Source organism: Sarcophilus harrisii, chromosome 5, assembly GCF_902635505.1.
Source record: "Sarcophilus harrisii chromosome 5, mSarHar1.11, whole genome shotgun sequence".
NCBI classification, from domain to species: domain Eukaryota; kingdom Metazoa; phylum Chordata; class Mammalia; order Dasyuromorphia; family Dasyuridae; genus Sarcophilus; species Sarcophilus harrisii.
The window spans coordinates 55,024,475-55,049,120 of NC_045430.1; the positions used below are offsets into that span (position 1 = coordinate 55,024,475).

Here is a 24,646-nt window from a genome sequence, read left to right on the forward strand (position 1 = left end):
AGCTGCAATTGATTAGTTAGATTTTGTTGTTATGCCTTTTTAATAACATATTTTATATTAAATATCTTAATGATGTTAATTTCTAGGATTTTGAGGATTTGTGGTTAATTCTGAATATCAGTGGTAATGGCCAAGTTAATTGTGGAGAATTCAAATGTGCCATTTTTGGTGAAATGAATGAATACAGAAAAACATTTCTTCGAAAAGTAAGTTTGTTTCAGGTAGTCTTTAAAAATGATTATGTAAAATAGACAATTAGATTCTTTAGTAAGGATTTGATCAATGAACAACTTTGTTTCTTTTTGGTTTGTGATGGAACTCTGTAGTGTTCTCTTCTTTTTATAAAATATGATGGTTCTCTCTGGCAGCAGGTTTCTTGGGGAGGTTTCCTGGAAGCAGCCTTAGTTTTGGTACAGAGTAATAATCATCTCAAACACAGCCACCTGATAAAAGTTCAAATCTTTTATTGTCTCTTCCAAAATAGCCCAGTTAGCTTTCTTTGGTTCCAAGAGCTCTTGTTGCTAGTCCTTTGCTTTTAGCTCAACTCCGACTCTGACTTCTCAATCTCCCAACTGACTCTCGCTGAGATTGATAGCTTCTTATATATGATCTCTTAAAGGTGTGAACCCAAAGGTTGACTCCTCCTCTGAGAGAGTGGGATTGTCGGAGGTTTAAACTTGGATATCTCCCGACTTGTGAACTCCAATGTGTGAACTCTCAAAGGTGTAAACAAGCATTGTTTCTATCAATTCCATTAACACTAAGATTCTAACATCTCCTGCTTTCTTTTGATTCAAAACATAGGTGGTGATGACCTCCCTGACTTCTCAAGGAGGTGAGAACCCCAAAAAGAAGGTGAATGAATCATACCTTCCCTGACTGTTCAAAAAAGAAGTGAAAACACCATAAAAAGAAGGTGGTCACACCCTCCCTGACTTCTCAAAAAGGGAGATGAAAACACCAAAGGAAATGGGAAATCAAATCAGATTAGTTTCTGAAGAGGGTCACTTGAAACAGTTAAATATTAAAATAGAAGCTAAACATTATTATACTCTTAGAAGAATTTGGGCTTGGCATAGTGGCACATGCTTTTAATCTCTTCTACAAAGGGAACTGAGCTTGGGATTGAGCTCAGGAATTCTGAGAGTTATGTCTAATTGATTGTCTGTTCTGACTTGGACATTTACAATTAATGTTATATCCATTCACCAACACTATAAAGGGAGAGTCAAAGTGTATACTAGTAGGATAAAAACTGCACAAGAGACTAACACCCCATTTGCCTGCTGCTGAGTTTGAAATTCTTTTATGTTCCCTTACTTTGTAGTATGAAAGGAGGTAGGATTTTGTAGAACTAGAGTTACAAGGATGGTTATTGTTTCCACTTTTTGCTCTTTTTCTTCTTCCTTTTTTTATTATAGCTTTTTATTTCAAGATATATGCCTGGGTAATTTTTCAGCATTGACAATTGCAAAACCTTTTGTTCCAATTTTTGCCCTTCTTTCCCCCTCCTTCTCACTCAGATGGTAGGTTGACCAATACATGTTAAATATGTTAAAGTATAAGTTAAATATATATATATATATATATATATATATATATATATATATACATATATATATGTATATACATACATGTCCATACAGTTATTTTTCTGTACAAAAAAGAATCAGACTTTGAAATAGTGTACAATTAACTTGTAAAGGAAATAAAAAAATGCAGGTAGGCAAAAATAGAAGAATTGGGAATTCTATGAAGCTCCCAGTGTTTCCTTAGACTTTCTTAGATCTAGGATTGACTGGGAAGATGCAGTTAGCATTTCCTAGTGAAGGAGTAGGTAGGGTACAAGCATTGACTAAGTGCTTATTCTGTGCCAAGCATTGTGCTAAGCAGTACAAATATTACCTTATTTTGTCTTAATATAATAATTGTCTTAATAACCCTGTGTTGTAGGTACTCATATCCTTATCTGACATTTGAAGAAACTGAGGCAGACAGAGGTTAGCTGATTTCTCCAGGGTCACATAGCTTAGTAAGTGTCTGTGACTGGGATTTTAATATAAATCCTTCAGACAACAGAACCTGTACTTCATCCATTATACCACTAGCTTCCTTTACAGAATGAAGAAAGGCACAATTGTGCTTTATAAAACTTAGTTTTAATAGTGGCTCTTTTGAGAAGGTTATCTTGTTTTTTGTTTTGTTTTTTTTTTTAGGTTGATTTTTTTTTAAATTTAATAGCCTTTTATTTACAGGATTTATACATGGGTAACTTAACAGCATTAACAATTGCCAAACCTCTTGTTCCAATTTTTCACCTCTTACCCCCCCACCCCCTCCCCTAGATGGCAGGATGACCAGTAGATGTTAAATATATTAAAATATAAATTAGATACACAATAAGTATACATGACCAAAACGTTATTTTGCTGTACAAAAAGAATCAGACTCTGAAATATTGTACAATTAGCTTGTGAAGGAAATCAAAAATGCAGGTGTGCATAAATATAGGGATTGGGAATTCAATGTAATGGTTTTTAGTCATCTCCCAGAGTTCTTTTTCTGGGTATAGCTAGTTCAGTTCATTACTGCTCCATTAGAAATGATTTGGTTGATCTCGTTGCTGAGGATGGCCTGATCCATCAGAACTGGTCATCATCTAGTATTGTTGTTGAAGTATATAATGATCTCCTGGTCCTGCTCATTTCACTCAGCATCAGTTCGTGTAAGTCTCTCCAGGCCTTTCTGAAATCATCCTGTTGGTCATTTCTTACAGAACAGTAATATTCCATAATTTTCATATACCACAATTTATTCAGCCATTCTCCAACTGATGGACATCCATTCAGTTTCCAGTTTCTAGCCACTACAAAAAGGGCTGCCACAAACATTCGTGCACATACAGGTCCCTTTCCCGAGAAGGTTATCTTGTATATGTCAAGATACGTCTTTTGTTAATTGCAAAATGGGAATATTATTATTTCCCATTTTCCTGATAGAAGATGGTTCCTTAAGGATGTCCTTACATTCTTAAAAGCTTTTCTATTATTCAAAATTCTGTTGAGCACAATAACTATTATTATTGATATTATGTGGGCAACTAGTGCTACAATGGATAGAGCACAGACTCTGAATTCAGGAAGACCTGAGTTCAATTAATACTTCCAACACTTAATAGTTGTGTAACCATGGTCAAATCACAATCCTGTTTGCCTCAGTTTCCTCATCTGTAAAATGAGCTGGAGAAGTAAATGGCAAACTACTCCAGAATCTGTGCTAAAAAAAACCCCAAATGAGTTCAGACACAATTAAAATAAGTCAACAACAATGAAAAATAAGCAAAATTGATACTATCAAATAATTTGTGCAATATTCACAATCTCATTTTTCTAGTCACATCTCTCTTATAAATAAATTTATGTAAATTATTTATTGCCATCATAGAATCTTAGAGTCTGAAGGAACCTTAGATAGATGACATTGCCTAGTCCTAGTCTTTTTTTTTTTTTTTTTTTTTTACAGATGAGGGAACTACAAGTGGTAAGTGGTTACAAAGGTTAAGATATTGCCTAAAGTGTAGGGAGGTATAGTAGGCTGATCCCAGATTGGGATGTTGATTTCCTGTTATACACACCAAGCCCCTGCCTTAAATTTCATCTTAATTCTTTAGGAATGACTTATTTGAAGCATAGCAAAGATGATTTACTTAGTATTTCAAATGTTTTCATGTTAATTTTATTCTTCTCTCTTTGTTTAGGCCTATATGAAATTAGATTTCACCAAAACTGGCAGTGTGAGCATTATAGATATCAAAAACTGCTATTGTGCAAAGAGACACACTCATGTGATATCAGGTAAATAATACAAGAGCAAATACATCTTACTTCTAGTTGTTTATAGCCACAATGCTTTGAAATTTGTTGTAAATCATTGTTTTTTTTTTTTGTTTGTTTGTTTTTTGTTTTTTTTTTCATTTTCCAGATTTCTTTATTAGAACAAATACTGGGGAATTCCTTTTTTTTTTTTTAAATTTAATAGCCTTTTATTTACAGGATATATACATGGGTAACTTTACAGCATTAACAATTGCCAAACCTCTTGTTCCAATTTTTCACCTCTTACCCCCCCCACCCCCTCCCCTAGATGGCAGGATGACCAGTAGATGTTAAATATATTAAAACAGAACTTAGATACACAATAAGTATACATGACCAAAACATTATTTTGCTGTACAAAAAGAATCAGACTCTGAATTATTGTACAATTAGCTTGTGAAGGAAATCAAAGATGCAGGTGTGCATAAATATAGGGATTGGGAATTCAATGTAATGGTTTTTAGTCATCTCCCAGAGTTCTTTTTCTGGGCATAGCTGGTTCAGTTCATTACTGCTCCATTGGAAATGATTTGGTTGATTCTCGTTGCTGAGGATGGCCTGATCCATCAGAACTGGTCATCCTCTAGTATTGATTGTTGAAGTATATAATGATCTCCTGGTCCTGCTCATTTCACTCAGCATCAGTTCGTGTAAGTCTCTCAGGCCTTTCTGAAATCATCCTGTTGGTCATTTCTTACAGAACAGTAATATTCCATAATTTTCATATACCACAATTTATTCAGCCATTCTCCAACTGATGGACATCCATTCAGTTTCCAGTTTCTAGCCACTACAAAAGGGCTGCCACAAACATTCGTGCACATACAGGTCCCTTTCCCTTCTTTATAATCTCTTTGGGATATAATCACAGTAGTAACAATGCTGGATCAAAGGGTATGCACAGTTTGATAACTTTTTGAGCATAGTTCCAAACTACTCTCCAGAATGGTTGGATTCGTTCACAGCTCCACCAACAATGCATCAATGTCCTAGTTTTCCCGCATCCCCTCCAACAATCATCATTACTTTTTCCTGTCATCTTAGCCAATCTGACAGGTGTGTAGTGGTATCTTAGAGCTGTCTTAATTTGCATTTCTCTGATTAATAATGACTTGGAGCATCTTTTCATATGACTAGAAATAGTTTCAATTTCTTCATCTGAGAATTGTCTGTTCATATCCTTTGACCATTTTTCAATTGGAGAATGGCTTGATTTTTTATAAATTAGAGTTAATTCTCTATATATTTTGGAAATGAGGCCTTTATCAGAACCTTTGACTGTAAAAATATTTTTCCCAGTTTATTGCTTCCCTTCTAATCTTGTCTGCATTAGTTTTGTTTGTACAAAAACTTTTCAGTTTGGTATAATCGAAATTTTCTATTTTGTGATCAGTAATGATCTCTAGTTCTGCTTTGGTCATAAAGACCTTCCCCTTCCACAGGTCTCAGAGGTAAACTATCCTATGTTCCTCTAATTTATTAATAATTTCATTCTTTATGCCTAGGTCATGAACCCATTTTGACCTTATCTTGGTGTACGGCGTTAAGTATGGATCAATGCCTAGTTTCTGCCATATTAGTTTCCAATTTTCCCAGCAATTTTTATCAGACAGTAAGTTCTTATCCCAAAAGCTGGGAACTTTGGGTTTGTCAAAGACTAGGTTGCAATATTTGTTGACTGTTTTATCCCTTGAACCTAATCTATTCCACTGATCAACTAATCTATTCCTTAGCCAATACCAAATAGTTTTGGTAACTGCTGCTCTATAATATAATTTTAGATCTGGTACAACTAAGCCACCATCATTTGATTTTTTATTCATTAATTCCCTTGAAATTCTTGACCTTTTGTTTTTCCATATGAACTTTGTTGTTATTTTTTCTAGGTCATTAAAATAGTTTTTGGGAGTCTGATTGGTATAGCGCTAAATAAATAGATTAGTTTAGGTAATATTGTCATCTTTATTATATTTGCTCGCCCTATCAAAGAGTATTTAATATTTTTCCAATTGGTTAGATCAGACTTAATTTGTGTGAAAAGTGGTCTGTAATTTTGCTCATATAGTTTCTGATTTTCCCTTGGCAGATAGATTCCTAAATATTTTATATTATCAGTAGTTACTTTAAATGGAATTTCTCTTTGTAACTCTGACTGTTGGATTTTGTTAGTGATATATAAGAATGCTGATGACTTATGTGGGTTTATTTTATAACCAGCAACTTTGCTAAAGTTGTGGATTATTTCTAATAACTTTTTAGCAGAATCTCTGGGGTTCTCTAAGTATACCATCATGTCATCGGCAAAGAGTGATAATTTGGCTTCCTCATTGCCTATTCTTATTCCTTTAATCTTTTTCTCAGCTCTTATTGCTATATCTAGTGTTTCTAATACAATATTAAATAGTAACGGTGATAGTGGGCAACCTTGTTTCACTCCAGATCTTATTGGGAACGGTTGCAGTTTGTCTCCATTACATATGATGCTTACTGATGGTTTTAAATAGATGCTGCTGATTATTTTAAGGAAAAGTCCATTTATTCCTATACTCTCACGTGTTTTTAATAGGAATGGATGTTGGATTTTATCAAATGCTTTTCTGCATCTATTGAAATGATCATATGGTTTTTTTTAATTTGGTTATTAACATGGCCAATTATATTGATAGTTTTCCTAATATTGAACCAGCCCTGCATTCCTGGTATAAATCCTACTTGATCATAGTGTATTATCTTGGAGATGATTTTCTGTAGTCTTTTTGCTAATATCTTATTTAAGATTTTAGCATCAATATTCATTAGGGAGATTGGTCTATAATTTTCTTTCTCTGTTTTCAGCCTAACTGGTTTAGGTATCAGTACCATGTCTGTGTCATAGAAGGAATTTGGTAGGACTCCTTCATTCCCTATTTTATCAAATAATTTATATAGCATTGGGGCCAATTGTTCTTTAAATGTTTGGTAAAATTCACATGTAAATCCATCTGGTCCTGGGGATTTTTCTTAGGGAGTTGTTTAATTGCCTGTTCTATTTCTTTTTTCTGAAATGGGACTATTCAAGCAATTTACTTCCTCCTCTGTTAGTCTGGGAAGTCTATATTTTTGGAGGTACTCATCCATTTCACTTAGGTTATCAAATTTATTGGCATAAAGTTGAGCAAAATAACTCCTTATTATTTCTCTAATTTCCTCTTCATTGGTGGAAAGTTCTCCTTTTCATTTTAAGACTACTAATTTCATTTTCCTCCCTCCTTTTTGTAATCAGATTTACCAAAGGCTTATCTATTTTATTGGCTTTTTCATAGAACCAACTCTTACTTTTATTAATTAGTTCAATAGTTTTTTTACTTTCAATATTTTTAATTTCTCCTTTTAATTTTAGAATTTCCAATTTAGTATTTGATTGGGGGTTTTTATTTGGTCTTTTTAGTTTTTTAGTTGCAAGCCCAATTCATTAATCTTTTCTTTCTCTGTTTTATTCAAGTAAGCCTCTAAGGATATAAAATTCCCTCTTATTACTGCTTTGGCTGCATCCCACAAATTTTGGTATGATGTCTCATCATTGTCATAATCTTGAGTGAAATTATTAATTGTATCTATAATTTGCTGCTTCACCAATCATTCTTTAAGATGAGATTGTTTAGTTTCCAATTACTTTTTGGTCTATTTCACCCTAACTTTTTGTTGAATGTAGTTTTTATTGCATCATGATCTGAAAAGAAAGCATTTACTATTTCTGCTTTCTTGCATTTAATTTTGAGGTCTTTATGTCCTAATATATGGTCAATTTTTGAATAGGTTCCATGAACTGCTGAGAAGAAAGTATATTCCCTTCTATCTCCATTCAATTTTCTCCACAGATCCAACATACCTAATTTTTCTAATATTCTATTTACTTCTTTAATTTCTTTCTTATCTGTTTTGTGGTTTGATTTGTCTAATTCTGAGAGTGCAAGGTTGAGATCTCCTACTATTACAGTTTTGTTGTCTATTTCTTCTTGCAACTCTCTTAACTTCTCCTTTAGGAAGCTGAGTGCCATACCACTTGGTGCATATATGTTTAATATTGATATTGCTTCGTTGTTTATGCTACCCTTAGCAGGATGTAGTTTCCTTCCTTATCTCTTTTAATTAGATCAATTTTACTTTTGCTTGATCTGAGATAAGGATGGCTACCTCTTTTTGACTTCACCTGAAGCATAATACATTTTGCTCCAGCCTTTTTACCTTTACTCTATATGTATCCCCTGCTTTAAATGTGTTCTTGTAAACAACATATTGTAGGGTTCTGACTTTGATCCAGTCTGCTATCTGCCTCCTCTTTATGGGGAGTTCATCCCATTCACATTTACGGTTAGAATTACTAAATCTGTATTTCCTGCCATCCTAATAACCCCAGATTGTGCTTTACTTATTCTTGCCTCCCCAACCCTCTTTCCCCTTTTAAACTTATGTACCCTCTTGTATCACGATACTTATCCTCTTTATAATCCCTCCCTCCTCCCTTTGAGTCTTTCCCCTTCCTTCCCTTATTACTCTTTTCTTTTCGTTTTCCTCTCCCCTGTTTTTAATGAGGTGGAGAGAATTTTCTCTAAAACAAATGTCAATTATTTTTCTTTGAGCCAACTCTGATGAGAGTAAGATTCACACAATGTTCCTCCCTCTCTAAATTCCCTCAGATATGATAATTTTCCTTTGCCTCTTTGTGGGATGTGGTTTCCCTTTTTATCCTCCTTCCCACCTTATTCTGCCATCATCCCTTTTCCATATCTACTTCCCTTTTTTATGTTATATCAGTACAATCAAATTATACATGTATTCTTTTTGTATATCCACAACATAAATACAATTCTCAAGAGTTATTTTTACCTTTTCTGCATCTCTTGAATTCTATTCTTGGAGATCAAATTTTTTGTTTAATTCTGGTTTTTTCTTCAGAAACAAATGGAATTCATTAGTTTCATTAAATGTCCATCTTCTTCCCTGGAAGAAAATGCTCAGCTTAGCTGGGTAGTTTATTCTTGGCTGCATCCCAAGTTCTTGTGCCTTTCGGAATATCATATTCCAGGCCCTTCTTTCCTTTAATGTAGAGGCAGCCAGATCTTGGGCGATCCTTATTGTGGCACCTCGGTATTTAAATGTTTTTTTTGGCTGCTTGTAAAATTTTTTCCTTAATCTGATAGTTCTGAAATTTTGCCACAATATTCCTTGGGGTTTTTATTTTAGGGTTTCTTTCAGAAGGTGTTCGATGAATTCTTTCAATGCCTATTTTACCTTCTGATTCTATGACATCTGGCAGTTCTCTTTGATGATTTCTTGTAAAATAGTATCTAGGCTCTTTTTTTCATCATAGTTTTCGGAAAGTCCAATAATCCTCAGATTATCTCTCTAGATCTATTTTCCAAGTCTGTCGTTTTGCAAGTAGATAATTCATGGTTTTTCCAGTTTGTCATTTTTGTTTTTGCTTGACTGATTCTTGCTGTCTCAATGAATCATTAGTTTCAATTTGTTCAGTTCTAATTTTGAAAGAATTATTTTCTTCATTAGCTTTTTTTACTTCTTTCTGTATATGTCCAATTGAGTTTTTGAATGTATTGTTTTGGTGTGTGGAATTTTTTCCATTTCACTAATTTTTTAGTGAATTATTTTCTTTTCCTATTCACCGATCCTACTTTCTTGCGTGTTCTTTGTCTTTTCAATTCCACAAATCCTACTTTCTAGTGAATTCTTTATTTTTCCAATTCGTATTTCAGGAAATTGTTGCTCTCTTGTAAGGCTTCTCTTTCCTTACCCATTTATCTTCTATCTCTCTTTGAGACTTTTAATGGTCTCTTCTATGAGAGCATTATAGTAAGGAGGACAGTCTGATGCATGTTTGTGTTTGAGGTCTCTTCAGGTTTGCTGACCTGCTCTTTTTCTGCATAGAAGCTGTCGATCGTTCTTTTCATCTTTTTATTCATGTTTTAAAGCCTTTAGGGTAGGTCTCCTAGGCAAGGGGTTACCAGCTTCCTCTGCAGAGCAGGAGAGATGTAAACCGATTTCCGGCTCCGAGGTATGGGAGTGCTCTGAGTGAGAGTTTTCCCTTCCCCCAACAGGAAGTGGATTCAGCACTGGCCGAGCTATCAAACTGCTTAGTAGGGCTGAGTGGATTAGCGATTGCCCTTGGCTAGAGACTAAGGGGTGAAAGTGTCACTGCCCCAGGCCGGAGCCTCTTGTGGGACTGTGAGTATTAGCAGCTGACCCCAGACCGAAGACTGCAGACTGCCCCGAACTCCGCCACAGTGTCTCTGCCCAATGTAAATCGGCACTGGAAAAGCTCTATGGCCACAAGCCGAGCTTCCCACTGTGCAGATTGGAGGCTAACCCGGGCTGTGTCCTCCTGCCGTGCAGGATCACAACTGCCCCAAGGAAAAGCCCCGTACTGCGGGTTGGGGTGCGCGCTTGTGCTGAGATCTGTACCTTCACCCTCGGTTTGAGACTCTCCTCGGAACCTAATTTCTCTCCCCGTCTGCGCCGATCTCCCCCCTGGCCCCGGAACCAACCTTTTTTGGCGAGACTGCAGATTTTCTTCGGCCAGTGAGTTGTTCTACTTCTTATCTTTACGAATTGTAGCAGTCAAGACTATTTTTGAGGCTCGATATAATATTGATAAAGAGGGTAAGAGAAGAGCTTAGAAAGTCGCGTGTGTCTTCTCCGCCATCTTGGCTCCGCCCTGTAAATCATTGTTAACTACTATTCTTAGCCTGGACCTGAGGATATGTTTGCCCATTCCTTTTTGAATTCTCTGAAATTGATACTATTGCCTTTCTTTTATTTAGATTATTTTATTCCAGAAAATATTCAATCTAGAATCTTTTTCTGCTGAAGAACTGGATGAGCAGAAATTTGAATAAGCAAAAGTAGACTAGACTTGGGCACATCCAGATAAATATTTTTTCTCTGCCTTAATATTTAAGGATTGGGTGGATAAAAAGGAATGGTCATTTATTCAGATGTATGTGTAAAATCATTAGAGTTTCCTTTAATTGAAAAGTTCTAGTAATATGATAGTTTTAACACATACGTTGCAATTTTCCTCTTTTTAATTATTCATACAAGAGTCACTGTCATTATTTTGATTTCTCTACTAATTGCAGATTTAGGACTGGTTTGGATCATGATTAGAAATATGGGGTTAAAAACAGCAAAATTGAATAAAGATGTGTAAAGCAAATTATGAAACTATTTTCTCATTGTCCTATTTTAAATCACATCACTATTGTTTATAATCTGAAAACTGATATAAGGTTATTTATCTTATCACCAAATTATTTTTCGACTTTAACTTTTTGACTGACTTAAATGAAAAAGAGATGACATTTTAGAAGAAATTATGTATTGGCTTTTGGGGGAGATACTTTCAAAATCCTTTTGTCTTGCATCACCAACCATCCTGACTTGGCATCTAGTCCCTAAATGAGTAAGTGTCCTTGTTGTTTAAGAATGGTTTAACTTAAAGGTTTGATAAGAAGTAGACAGGGGCGGAACCAAGATGGCAGAGAAGGCACACTCGACTTTCTAAGCTCCTCTCATTCCCTTCATAACCAACTATTTAATTCAGCCTCAAAAATAGTTCTTCACTGATTAAATTCATGAAGATTAGAAGCACTACAACTTACCACCTGAAGTCAATCTGGAAGATCGCCAGGAAAGGTTTGTCCTGAGGGGCCAGGAACAGACTAGCACAGGCAGCAAGAGGCTAGTGTCCTGAGCAGACCAGGGGCAGGGGTGATCTCTGTGGCTAGAGAAGTTATAGAGAAGACTCTGCTATAGGCTAACTGCTCTGCCTTGATTATAAAGCAGTAAACTGGCAGAGAAATTAAAGCCTAAAACACAAGGTACTCTAAAAAATGCCAGAACCTAACAAGATCTGGCTGTAACTACTCAAACCCAGAAGTGACTCAGGCAGACATTAACACAGCCCTGCAGCCACATCCTGCAGTTTGGGGCTTTTGTGGGGGCAGTTACAAATCTGCACAGCAGGAGGGCACAGCCTGGGCAGCCTCTACCCTGCACAATGTGGGGCTCGGCCTGGTGCAATAGAACTTCCCCAGCAGACTGTGCTTCCCAGGGCAGAGAAAATTCTGGTCCCTACAAGGCCATCCACTGCTCAGCCACTAATATTCACATTCCCAGGGTAGGATTTGGCTTGGGGTAGTGCAACTCTCACTGCTCAGCGTCTAGCCCCAGGGCAGTCGTTATCTCACACAGCTGGGGTTCTTTGCAGGGCACTTTGCCAGCTCATCCCTGCAGGCCTCAGTTACTTCCAGGTGGGGAACTCTTTCCCAGATCACTCCAGTACCTCATTGCTTTTTGTAGCCAGCTAGCAGGACAGCTACCTGTCCATTCACTTTTCACTGCTCTGCAGAGGAAGCTGGTAACCTCTTGGCTCTTAAGGCAGACCCTACAGACTTTAACAAAATGAATAAAAAAATCAAAAGGACAATCAATAATTTCTATACCGAAAGAGAACAGCTTTTCAACTCTGAAGAGACTGATAGCAGACAGTCTCCAGACAATTGTTGGTCCCCAACACAAAAGACTCTCCTAGAAGAGACTATTAAAAACCTTAAAAGAGAACTAGAAGAAAAATGGGGAAAGGAAAGAGAAGCTATGCAAAAGTGTACAGAAAAGACATATAACTCACTAAAAGAAAAATTTGATAAAGTGGAAAAAGAAAACTACTTCCTGAAATGTGAATTGGAAAAGGTAAAAAAAACTCCCAAGAAGTTCAAGGAAACAGAATTTGTGAATTGGAAAAAGAAAATGATTCACTAAAAAAAATTAGTGAAATGTAAAAAAATTGAATAAAGCAAAACAACTCATTTAAAAACTCAATTGGACATATACAAAAAGAAGTAAAAAATGCTAATGAAGAAAATAACTAACTAAAAATAAGAACTGAACAAATAGAAATGACTGGTTCATTGAGGCAGGAAGAATCAGTCAAGCAAAACCAAAAAAATGAAAGATTGGAAAAAATGTCAAATATTTACTAGGAAAAACAACAGACCTGGAAAGTAGATCTAGGAGATATAACTTGAGGATCATTGGACTACCCAAAAATTATGATGAAAAAAAGAGCCTAGATACTATTTTACAGGAAATCATCAAAGAGAATTCCTCAGAAGTAATAGAATCGGAAGGTAAAATAGGCGTTGAAAGAATCCATAAAACACCTTCTGAAAAACACCCTAAAATAAAGACTCCGAGGAATATTGTGGCCAAACTTCAGAATTTTCAAATTAAGGAAAAATTTTTATAAGCAGACAGGAAAAAAAAAAAACATTTCAAAATACCGAGGTGCCACAATAAGGGTCATGCAAGATTTGGCTGCCTCAACATTAAAGGATCAAAGGGCCTGGAATCTGATATTCTGAAAGGCAAAAGAACTTGGAATGCAGCCAAGAATAAACTACCCAGCTAAGCTGAGCATTTTTTCCATGGAAGAAGATAAATTAATGAAAAGAAATTAATTTTTCAAAGAAAACCAGACTTAAACAAAAATTTGATCTCCAAACAAGAAGACTCAAGAGATTAGAAAAAGGTAAAAGGAACTCTTGAGAAGTGTATTTCTGTTGTGGATATACATAAAAACCACATGTATAATTTGATTTTACTGATATAACATAAAAAAGGGAAGTAGAAATGGAAAGGGATATTTGAAAAAGGAAAAGGGGAAAAAAGAAGGAGATACATATGTGAGGAAAGGAAATTATCAATCGAGGAACTAGAGAGGGGAGGAACATTGTGGAATCCTACTCTCAACAGATTCCAAAGAGGAAATAATAAATTTGTTTTAGAGAGAATCTTCTCACTTCATTAAAAAGTGGGGGGAAAAGGAAAAAGTAATAAGGGAAATAAAGAAAGGGAAGGGATTCAAAGGGAGGAGGGAGGGACACTAAAGAGGGAGAGGTGGACAAGTGGGACCAATAAGTTTAATACTAGGGAAGGGGGGAAGGAGGGCAAGAAAAAGAAAGCATAATCTTGGGATATTAGGATGGAGGAAAACAGAATTAGGAATTTTAACGAAATGTGAATGGGATGAGCCTCCCAAAAGAGGAGGCAGATAGCAGATACAAAAGTCAGAACCCCAAATATAGTTTACAGGAAAACAAAACCAGGGATACATACAGAGAAAGGTAAAAAGCTGGAGCAGAATCTATTATGTTTCAGGTGAAGCCAGAAAAGAGGGGGCCATCCTTATCTAGATCAAAAAAGCAAAACTTATCTAATTAAAAGAGATAAGAAGGAAACTATATCTTGCTAAAGGGTACTATAAACAGTGAAGAATATGTATACAAAATATATGCACCAATGGTTAGCATCAACTTTCTAAAGGAGAAGTTAAGAGAGTTGTGAGAAGAAATAGACAAAAATCATAATATTGGGAGATCCTTAATCTTTGACTAATTTAGATAAATCAAATCACAAAACAAAAAAAAGAAAAAAGAGGAAATAAAATTAGAATAATTAAGATGATAAATCTGTGGAGAAAACTGAATGGTTGACACAAAGGAGGTACTTTTTTTCAGCAGTTCTGGAACCAAGAAAAATTACCATATTAGGACAAAAATCAAAATTAAAATAAACAAAATGTAAAGTTTTTTGACCAAGATAAAACTAATTAAAAAACTTAGGGAAATTGGGTTTGAAACAAAAAAAAAAGGGGCAAATTATAGACACAATTAATAATTTCACCAAGATAATGACAACGATGAACATCATACCAAAATTTCTGGATGCACCAAAGGAGTAATAAGGGAATTTTATCCTTAGAGGCTTTATTAATAAAATAGAGAAAGGAAGACAATGAATTGAAGGTAATAAAAGCTAGAAAAAACCAAATTAAAAACCCCCAATCAATTACTAAACTTGAAATTCTAAAATTAAAAGGAGAAATTAATAATATTGAAAGTTAAAAAAAATTGAACTACTAAATAAAACTAAGAGTTGGTTTTATGTAAAAAACAATAAAATGCATAAATCTTTGGTAAATCTGATTAGAAAAAGGAGACAGGAAATTCAAATTAGTAGTCTTAAAAATGAAAAGAGAGAACTTTCCACCAATGAAGAGGAAATTAAAGAAATAATAAGGGGTTACTTTGCCTAACTTTGTGCCAATAAATTTGATAACGTAAGCAAAATGGATGACTACTTCCAAAAATATAGGCTTCCCAGATTATCAGAGGAGGAAGTAAATTGCTTAAATAGTCCCATTTCACGAAAAAGAAATAGAACAAGCTATTATTCAGCTTCCTAAAAAAAAATTCCCAGCCCAGATGGATATACATGTCAATTCTACCATTCAAAGAACAATTAGCCCCAATGCTTTATAAAGTATTTGAAAAAATAGGGAATGAAGGAGTCCTACCAAATTCCTTTTATGACACAGATATAGTACTGATACCTAAACCAGGTAGGTTGAAAACTGGGAAAGAAAATTATACACCAGTCTCCCTAATGAATATTGATTCTAAAATCTTAAATAAGATATTGACAAAAAGACTACAGAAAATCATCCCCAGGATAATACACCACGATCAAGTAGGATTTACAGAAGGAATTCAGGGATGGTTCAATATTAGGAAAACTAACAGTATAATTGACCATATTAATAACCAAATTAACAAAAACCATATGATCATCTCAATGGATGCAGAAAAAGCATTTGATAAAATCCAACATCCATTCCTATTAAAAAACACTTGAGAGTATAGGAATAAATGGGCTTTTCCTTAAAATAATCAGTAGCATCTATTTAACACCAGCAGTAAGCATCATGTGTAATGGTGACAAACTGCAACCATTCCCAGTAAGATCAGCAATGAAACAAGGTTACCCACTATCAAAATTTTATATATATTTTTATTGTATTAGAAATGCTAGCTTTGGCAACAAGAGTTGAGAAAGAGATTAAAGGAATAAGAATAGGCAATGGGGAAACCAAATGATCACTCTTTGCTGATGATATGATGGTGAACTTAGAGAACCCCAGAGATTCTACTAAAAAGTTATTAGAAACAATCCACACCTTTAGCAAAGTTGCAGGATACAAAATAAACCCACATAAGTCATCAGCATTTTTATAAATCACAAACAAAACCCAACAGTTAGAGTTACAAAAAGAAATTCTATTTAAAGTAACTACTGATTGTATAAAATATTTAGGAATCTATCTGTCAAGGGAAAATCAGAAACTATATGAGCAAAACTACAAGACAAAACCAATGTAGCAAAGATTAAAAGGGAAGCAGAAACCTGGAGAACAATTTTTTACATTCAGTGTTTCTGATAAAGACCTCATTTTTAAAATATATAGAGAACAAATTTATAAGAAGATAAGTCATTCCTCAATTGATAAATGGTCAAAAGATAAGAATAGTCAATTTTCAGATGAAGAAATTAAAGCTATTTCTAGTCATGAAAAAATGTTCTTTTTTATTATACTTTTTTATTTACAAGATATTATGCATGGGTAATTTTCCCCTCCTTCCCCCATCCCCTCCCCTATCAGGTAAACTAATACATGTTAAATTTGTTAAAGTATATGTTAAATACAACATATGTTTACATGTCCATAGACTTTTTTTGCTGCAGAAGAAAAATTGAATTTAGAAATAAGGTAAAAATAACCTGAGAAGGAAATCAAAAGTGCAAGTGGACAAAAACAGAGGGAGTGGAAATGCCATGTTGTGTTTCACACTCATTTCCCATAGTTCTTTCTCTGTGTGTAGCTGGTTCTCTTCATTATTGAACAAATGGAACTGATATGGTTCATCTCATTGTTAAAGAGAGCCACATCTATCAGAATTGATCATCATATAGTATTGCTGTTGAAGTATATAATGATCTCCTGGTGTTGATCACTAGGTGGTGAAATCATTCAGCATCAGTTCATGTAAGTCTCTTCAGGCCTTTCTGAATTTCTGAAATCACTGGTCATTTCTTACAGAACAATAATATTCTATAACATTCATATACCACAACTTATCCAGCCATTCTCCAATGGATGGGCATGCACTCTGTTTCCAGTTTCTGGCCACTACAAAGAGGGCTGCCACAAACATTTTGGCACATAGAAGTCCCTTGCCCTTCTTTAAGATCTCTTTGGGATATAAGCCAAGCAATATCATTGCTGGATCAAAGGGTAGGCACAGTTTGATAACTTTTTGGGTATAGTTCAAATTGCTCTCCAGAATGGTTGGATGCATTCACAATTCCACCAATAGTGGAAATCAGTGTCCCAGTTTTCCCACATCTCCCACAACATTCAACATTATCCTTTCCTGTCATCCTAGCCAATCTGAAAGGTATGTGGTGGTATCTCAGAGTTGTCCTGATTTGCATTTCTCTGATTGATAATGATTTGCAGCATCTTTTCATATGACTAGAAATAGTTTACATTTCTTCATCCAAAAATTTTCTGCTATATCACTTGGTTTCGTATTGATATTGCTTCATTGTCTATGCTACCCTTTAGCAACATATAGTTTCCTTCCTTATCTCTTTTAATTAGATCAATTTTTGCTTTTGCTGTATCTCAGATAAGGATAGCTACCCTTACTTATTTTACTTCACCTGAAGCATAAAAGATCCTGCTCCAGCTTTTTCCTTTTAGTTTGATTGTATCACCTTGCTTTAAATGTGTTTCCTGTAAACAACATAATGTAGGATTCTGGCTTTTGATCCAGTCTGCAATCTGTCTTCACTTTATGGGAGAGTTCATCCTATTCACATTCATGGTTGAAACTATTAAATCTGTATTTCCTGCCTTCTTATTATCCCCAGATTATACTTTTTTTCTTTCCCCCCTTACCCTCCTCCTCAGGATTAAAGTTATGGACACCACTTGCCTCATGCAGCTCTCCCTTTTTAGAATCCCTTTCACCCCCTTTGAGTCCTTCCCCCTTTCTTATATCTTTCCCTTTTTTTGTATTCCCTTCTATTTAGTCTACTCTTTTCCTTTTCCTTTTTCCTCTCCCACTTTTTAATAAGGTGAGAAAAGTTTCTATGTAAGCCAATATGTCTAATATTTTCTCTTTGAGCCAAAGCTGATGAGAGTAAGGTTCACATAATGTTCCTCTCCCTCCTTTAATTCCCTCAGATATGATAGATTTCCTTTGCCTCTTCTTGGGATTTAATTTTCCTCTTTTTATTTCCCCTTTTACCTTTTTCTGATACAATCCCTTTTCCACTTCTACTTCCCTTTTTTATATTATAACAGAAAATCAAATTATACATTCACTCTTTACCTATGCCTATAACAGAAATACAGTTCTCTAGAGTTCTTTTTATCTTTAATGCTTCTCTTGAATCCTATATTTGAGGTCAAGTTTTTTTTATTTAGCTCTGTTTTTTTTAATTAGGAATAAATGGAATTCACCTTTTTTATTGAATGTCCATCTTCTTCCTGGAAGAAAATGCTCATCTTAACTGGGTAGTTTATTCTTGGCTGCATTTCAAGTTCTTTTGCCTTTCAGAATATCAGATTCCAGGCCTTCCAGGACTTTCAGAATATCAGATTCCTTTAAGGTGGAAGTTGCTAAATCCTGAGTGATCCTTATTGTGGTTCCTCAGTCTTTGAATTGGTTTTTTTTTGGCAGCTTGTAATATTTTTTCCTTAGTCTGATAGTTCTGAAATTTTGTCACAATATTCCTTAGAGTTTTTATTTTGGGGTTTCTTTCAGAAGGTATTTGATGAATTCTTTCAATTCCTATTTTATCTTCTGATTCTATTACATCTGGGTAATTCTCTTGGATGATTTCCTAAAATATAGTGTCTAGATTCTTTTTTTTTTATCATAATTTTCAGGAAGTTCAATGATCCTCAGATTATCTCTTCTAGATCTATTTTCCAGTTCTGTTGTTTTTTCAAGTAGATATTTAACATTTTTTCCTAGTTTTTCATTTTTTTTTTTTTTTTGGTTTTGCTTGACTGATTCTTGATGTCTCAATGAATCATTCATTTCTATTTGTTCAATTCTGATTTTTTAATAGCGTTTTATTGACAGAACATATGCATGGGTAATTTTTTACAACACTGTCCCTTGCACTCACTTCTGTTCCAACTTTTCCCTTGCCTCCCTTTTCTTTCCTTTGCACATTTTACTTCAAGCTCTCTTTTAAGATCTTTTATAATTTCTTTTAGGAGGGCCTTGTGCCATGGGGACCAGATTACATTCCCCTTTGGGATTTTTTTTGTCTGGAGACTGTCTACTCAAGACTCATGACTGTCTACTACTGGAGATTAGTCTCCTCAAGGTTGGAAATCTGCTCTCTTTCTGTATAGAAGCTATCTAATAGTTAGAGCTCGCTTTGCGTTTTTACTCATTTTTTAAAAAAGTTCTTGAGGTCTGCCTTCAGGGCAAGGAGATTCTCAGCTTCCTCTACAGAACAGGGACAGACAATGAGGGACAGTAACTTTCCTGTGAACAGGCTGCAATGAGTGGCAGCACTGCAGAAGTGCCAGTGCCCTGGGATTAGCCCTGCTGTGGTGGAAGTGTGATTTCCCTGGGCAGAGCCTCCTCTCTTCCCCACCCCCACCATGCTGTCCAGAAGTGTGACTGCCCTACACAGGGCCCCGCTGTGCAGAAATGTGACTGCCTTGGGCAGAGTCCTGCCCTGCAGAATGTGGCTGCACAGCTGCACTATGGTCCATGCTGAGTCACTTCTGATGCTGGATGGATGTGGCCAGGTCCTGTGAAACTCTGGCATTTTGGGGTGCAATCTACTTTTGGCATTTGTGTAACTACTTTGCTGATCTACTGCTTTGTAAACAAAGCAGAGCAGCCAAGCCATGGTAGAATCCTCCCTTCAAATTCTCCACCTGTGGAGACCACACCCACCCTTGGTTCACTCAGCATACACCAGCCTCCAAGTTCCACCTCCCTGCCTGCACTGGACTCCTGCCAGCTGATCAAGATAGACATTTTCTGGTGATCTTCCAGATTATCTTCGGCTAGTAATTTGTTGTACTTCCAATATTCATGGATTCTACTAGTTAAGCACTATTTCAGAGGCTGAATTTGGTAATCATAAGTGAGGGTAGAAGGGAGCTCAGGATGAAGCGTGTGTCTTCTCTGCCATCTTGACTCCGCCCCTCTCCCCCAAAATGCATTGTTGGTGGAATTGTGAACAGATCCAAACATTCTGGTGAGCAATTTGGAACTATGCCCAAAGAGTTATCAAACTGTATATATCCTTTAATCCAGCAGTGTTTCTATTGGGTTTATACCCCAAAGAGACCTTAAAGGAGGGAAAAGAACCCACATGTGCAAAAATGTTTGTGGGAGCCCTCTTTGTAGTGGCAAGGGACTGGAAACTGAGTGGATGCCTATCAGTTGGGGAATGACTGAATAGGTTATGGTACATGAATAAATGAAGTGAGCAGAACCAAAAGAACATTATACAGAATGACAAGATTATATGGTGATCCACTGTGATGGACTTGGCTCTTTTAAACAATGAGGTGATTCAAGACAATTCCAATAGTTTGGGAGTGAAAAATGCCATCTGCATCCAGAGACAGAACTATGGAGATCAAAGAAAAGGATTTTTACCTTTATGTTGCTGTTGTTTGTTTATTTGCTTGTTTGTTTTTCTTGTTTTTTCCCTTGTAATATGATTTTCCTTGCAAAGCTTAACGAATATGGAAATATGTTTAAAGAAATTGTACATATTTAACCTATATCAGATTGCTTGCTGTCTTGGGGAGAGCAGAGATAAGCAAGAAAGGGAAAAAAATTTGGAACACAAAGTTTTACAAAAATGAATGTTGAAAACTATCTTTGCATGTATTTAGAAAAATAAAATACTATTTTAAAAAGGACAAAAAAAGATAATTTCTTCTTAGATGATGTCTTTGACATTTTTTTGTCATGCCTTTCAGGTAATCTGATAGTTATTCAATTATCTTTCCTGGATCTATTTTCCAGGTCAGTTGTTTTTCTAATGAAATAGTTCACATTTTTCTTCTATTTTTTCATTCTTTCAATTTGTTTTATTTCTTGATGGTAGTGTAAAGAACTAAATTTTTATCTTTTATAAGGCTCAACTAAATTAATGCTTAACACTGAAAAGGCAAATCTTTTCATATCCCCTTATGTAGAGAGACAGAATAGAAGGAATCCTTAATGTCTCTAACCCAAAGAGACCATTATCTAAGCAATTGAGTAGGAGATGGAAATCCAGGCTAAAGAGTTTCAATAGTTTCCATCTGTTCATTTAGTTTTCTTAAATCAGTCAACATCTTCCATTTTCTAGATTTTTTTTTTTACAATTAATACAGGGGAATTCCAAGGACTTAGAGAAGGTTATAAGTGTCCAAGGCCTGAATTTTTTCTCTAAGAGTCACTGTTCCACCCAAACTGGTGTATCGGTTTTCCACTGAATAGAAACAGGTGAGAGTGCAGGTAGGCCTTTAACAGTAGCACTGCCTAAAAAGGTGAAATACTTCATTGTAATCCTAAGTGTTGTAAGATGTTTCTTCCCCATGTATTGATGGGGATTTTTTCAATTATAAAAGGAATAAAAGCTCCTGATTCACCTTCAAATACCCATCTTAAAGGGGTAGAACTAATTTCAGCTGGTATTGATCCTCCTGTGCCAGACATATAGGTGTCTGCCTTAATCTTTGGCCAATGACTGGGCCAACTGTCACCTCTAATGACTGTGCAATCTGCACCCATGTCTATCAACCATTCCAGTGGTATTACATTTATAAATGGCATAATACATGCCAAGTTATGCCAATAAAGAGTAAAATTTACATAGATAGTGAGCATAGAATGGTCAGGTGTAACAGCTGCAGTCCAGAATATTCCTGGATTCTGTTGTTGGGAGTCAAAATCTGACCAAATATCATCAAATTGCCTATTAGGAGTATAGATCAGTAAACCTGATGCTACTACTTTTCCTGGTTGATAAATCACACATTGTCTATTTATATTAGTAACTGGGATATTAGCTACACATTCCCTAGTTTCCCAAAGCAGTGTATGGATGGACACTGTTTTGTAAGTAGTATAAGGATGTGAAATGTTTAAGCCTACTGTGCTTGGAGGCAGAGGATCCATAGGCCAGAAAGAGACAGATTTCACCTCTCCAGGGTGTCTTTCAGTAGTCTCAGCTACACAAAATTCTGTTCTCCCCAATTGTAATCTCTCTCTCCCATCAGTTTGCTTCTCTGCTGATTGACCACATAAGCATACTGAACTTCTAGAGATTTTCTAGGTGTAACATCAGCTGCCATCATGCTTCACGTGTTTTTTGCCTGGGGGCCTGGAGCTGGGCCGCACTTACCATTTCCCTGAATCAGTCTACATTCTGATGCCCAATGGAAGCCTCTGTTGCATTTTGGACATGTGGTTTTGGGGCTTGTTTTCCCACCCTGTATTCTCTGCCAACATTGAGCTTTCAAGATGCCCTACTTTACCATATTGAAAACATTGATTAGTCTCTCTGGAAATCCCTAGCCAAAAGAGACCCTGTCTTTCCATGTTTATATCTTGAAAAGTCTGCATCATAGCCTGGGTATAAAAAGTATTTGTGCCCACTGTTGCACAGAGTCTTATGATCTCCTCTCTGAAGTAGCATCCTTGTATAGTCCTAGTATAATTCTACAAACCTCATTAGCATTTTCTTTAGCAAGTTATCATATCATAGTTTCTGTTGCTACATTTTCACCAATAGTTCATAGGATAGCTATCTGCAATTGTCCCACGAAATAATCAAAGGGTTCATTTGGACCTTGTGCTATTTTTGTGAAAGCTTCCCCTCTATCTGGTATATTAACTCCAGGTTGCCTATTTCATTGGGCTTGTATTCTACAAAGTTCACTATACTCAGAAAGTCACAAGTTTTGTCCAGGTTTTAAATATGTTCTTGCACTATTGATTTCCACTCATTAGGTGTTAAAATTTCAAAAGCCAAATTTTCTAGTAATATCTTAACATAAGACGATGTATACCCATAAAAAGTGCAAGCCTTCATATCTTTGATAATTTCTAAATTAAACTGAATTTTTTGACTTGACCTGAAGAGTTAAATTCTTCAATCCCAGGATACGTTTCTATTCTTAAATCAGATGTATTTTGTCCTTACTCTTTAGCTTTAATTAGTACCTTTTGTAATGGTGTCATATTGCGTGGGTGGTGCTGATGGTGTCACTGCCTTTCCCCCTCCTCCTTTTCCCTCTACCCTCAAGGGTAAAATTGAAGGAGGATGGTCAAGAGATGGGGAATGCCCTAATGACACCTGCCTGGGTGTAACTGAGCTGTGAAAGTGAGAAGCACCACACCCCTTGAGGTCATCAGTGCTGTTCTTGTCCAATTCTCCATGCTTTTAGCTGCTTTGTTAGAACTTGTGGGATTTTTTAAAAAGCAATTGTATTATATTGTTCATAAAGAATGTTTCTTCAAGAATTGAATCAGGACCCATAGCTTCATAATGTTCAATTAGTTGCTCTCCCACTAGTTACCACATATCTGGCTCTAATTTTTCTTCCTTAGATAGCCAAGGAGATGTGCACTCTAATATATTTAAGTTACTGCTTCCAAGTTACTAATAAATCTTGCTTCTTTATTAACCTAACTATGCATTCTACACTTTTCCCTTGGGGTGGGGAAGGCTCTTTTCTTAGTGTTTGCCCCATTTTAGTTAAAAAACGAATATGACTATTTTACTCACCCTGTTTCCTGTTCACAGAAACTTCTCCACTGAGCTTACAATCATGTCAGTCAAACTGCTTTGTGCCCTGCTTTGCAAGGCCCTATGTTTTTAGGGCTGCCAAAATGTAGTGTTTGGTCTAGCTTTCTGGAGGACCTCAGGAGCAGCCTTGATCTTAGTGCAGGAGTTACAGGGGCAGGACAGACACCATGAGGCTGGTTAAAGTTAGAATGTCTCTCTTCCAGTCCTTCTTAGTCTTTATATACCTTATTGTATTACATCACTACAGCATACTGATTACATGTGAACTTAGAGAATCATTACATTACCATACTAAATACTAGAGAAGTATTATCACATCAGTTCCACTGAGTTAACACCTTGTTCAAGTATACTTCTCCAGAGTTCTGGCTCTCTACAATTGATGTCTCATTGGATCATTAACTGTCTATTGCCCAATTCAAATTTTTAATGAATTATTTTCTTAAGCAAGAGTTTGTACCTTCTTTTTCATTTGATCAATTCTCATTTTAAAGGAGACCTTTTCTTTATCAATTTTTGTACATTTTTTTTCCATGTGGTCAATTTAAATAGTTCCTTTCAGAGAATTTTTGCATATATTTGTATATATTTGTCCATTTGGCCAATTATGCTTTTTAAGAAGTTCTCTCATTGGATGTTTTTGCTTCTTTTATCATTTGGCCTATTTAGTTTCTTAAGATGTTATTTTCTTCAGATTTTTTGTGGCTCTTTTGCCAAGCTATTGATTCTTATTTTTTCCTCATGACTTTCTTACATCATTGTCATTTCATTTTTCAATATTTGCTCTACCTCTCTTGTTTGATTTTTAAAATGCTACTTTAATTCTTCCAGGAATCTCTTTTTTTTTCTTTGTAGCCCTAAGAGAAATTCATTTTTATTATTTTTTTGAGGCTTTGGATGTAAGTAACTGTTCTGACTTTGCCATCTTCTTCTGAATTTGTGTTTTTATCTTCTCTGTCATCATAGAAACTTTCTTTGGTAAAGTTTTTTTTCTTCTTTTCATTTTTCTAGCCTATTTCTTGACA

The 24,646-nt window shown here is 35.6% G+C and overlaps 1 protein-coding gene across 1 annotated transcript in view; it reads left to right on the forward strand.

Annotated features, from left to right (window-relative positions):
- CAPS2 (calcyphosine 2) overlaps window positions 1-24,646 on the forward strand; it is a 107,715-nt gene that overhangs the window by 35,441 nt on the left and 47,628 nt on the right. The window contains 2 exon segments of the mRNA XM_031940159.1: window positions 87-206; window positions 3,758-3,854. Of these exon segments, the coding sequence (XP_031796019.1) occupies window positions 87-206; window positions 3,758-3,854 (217 nt within the window).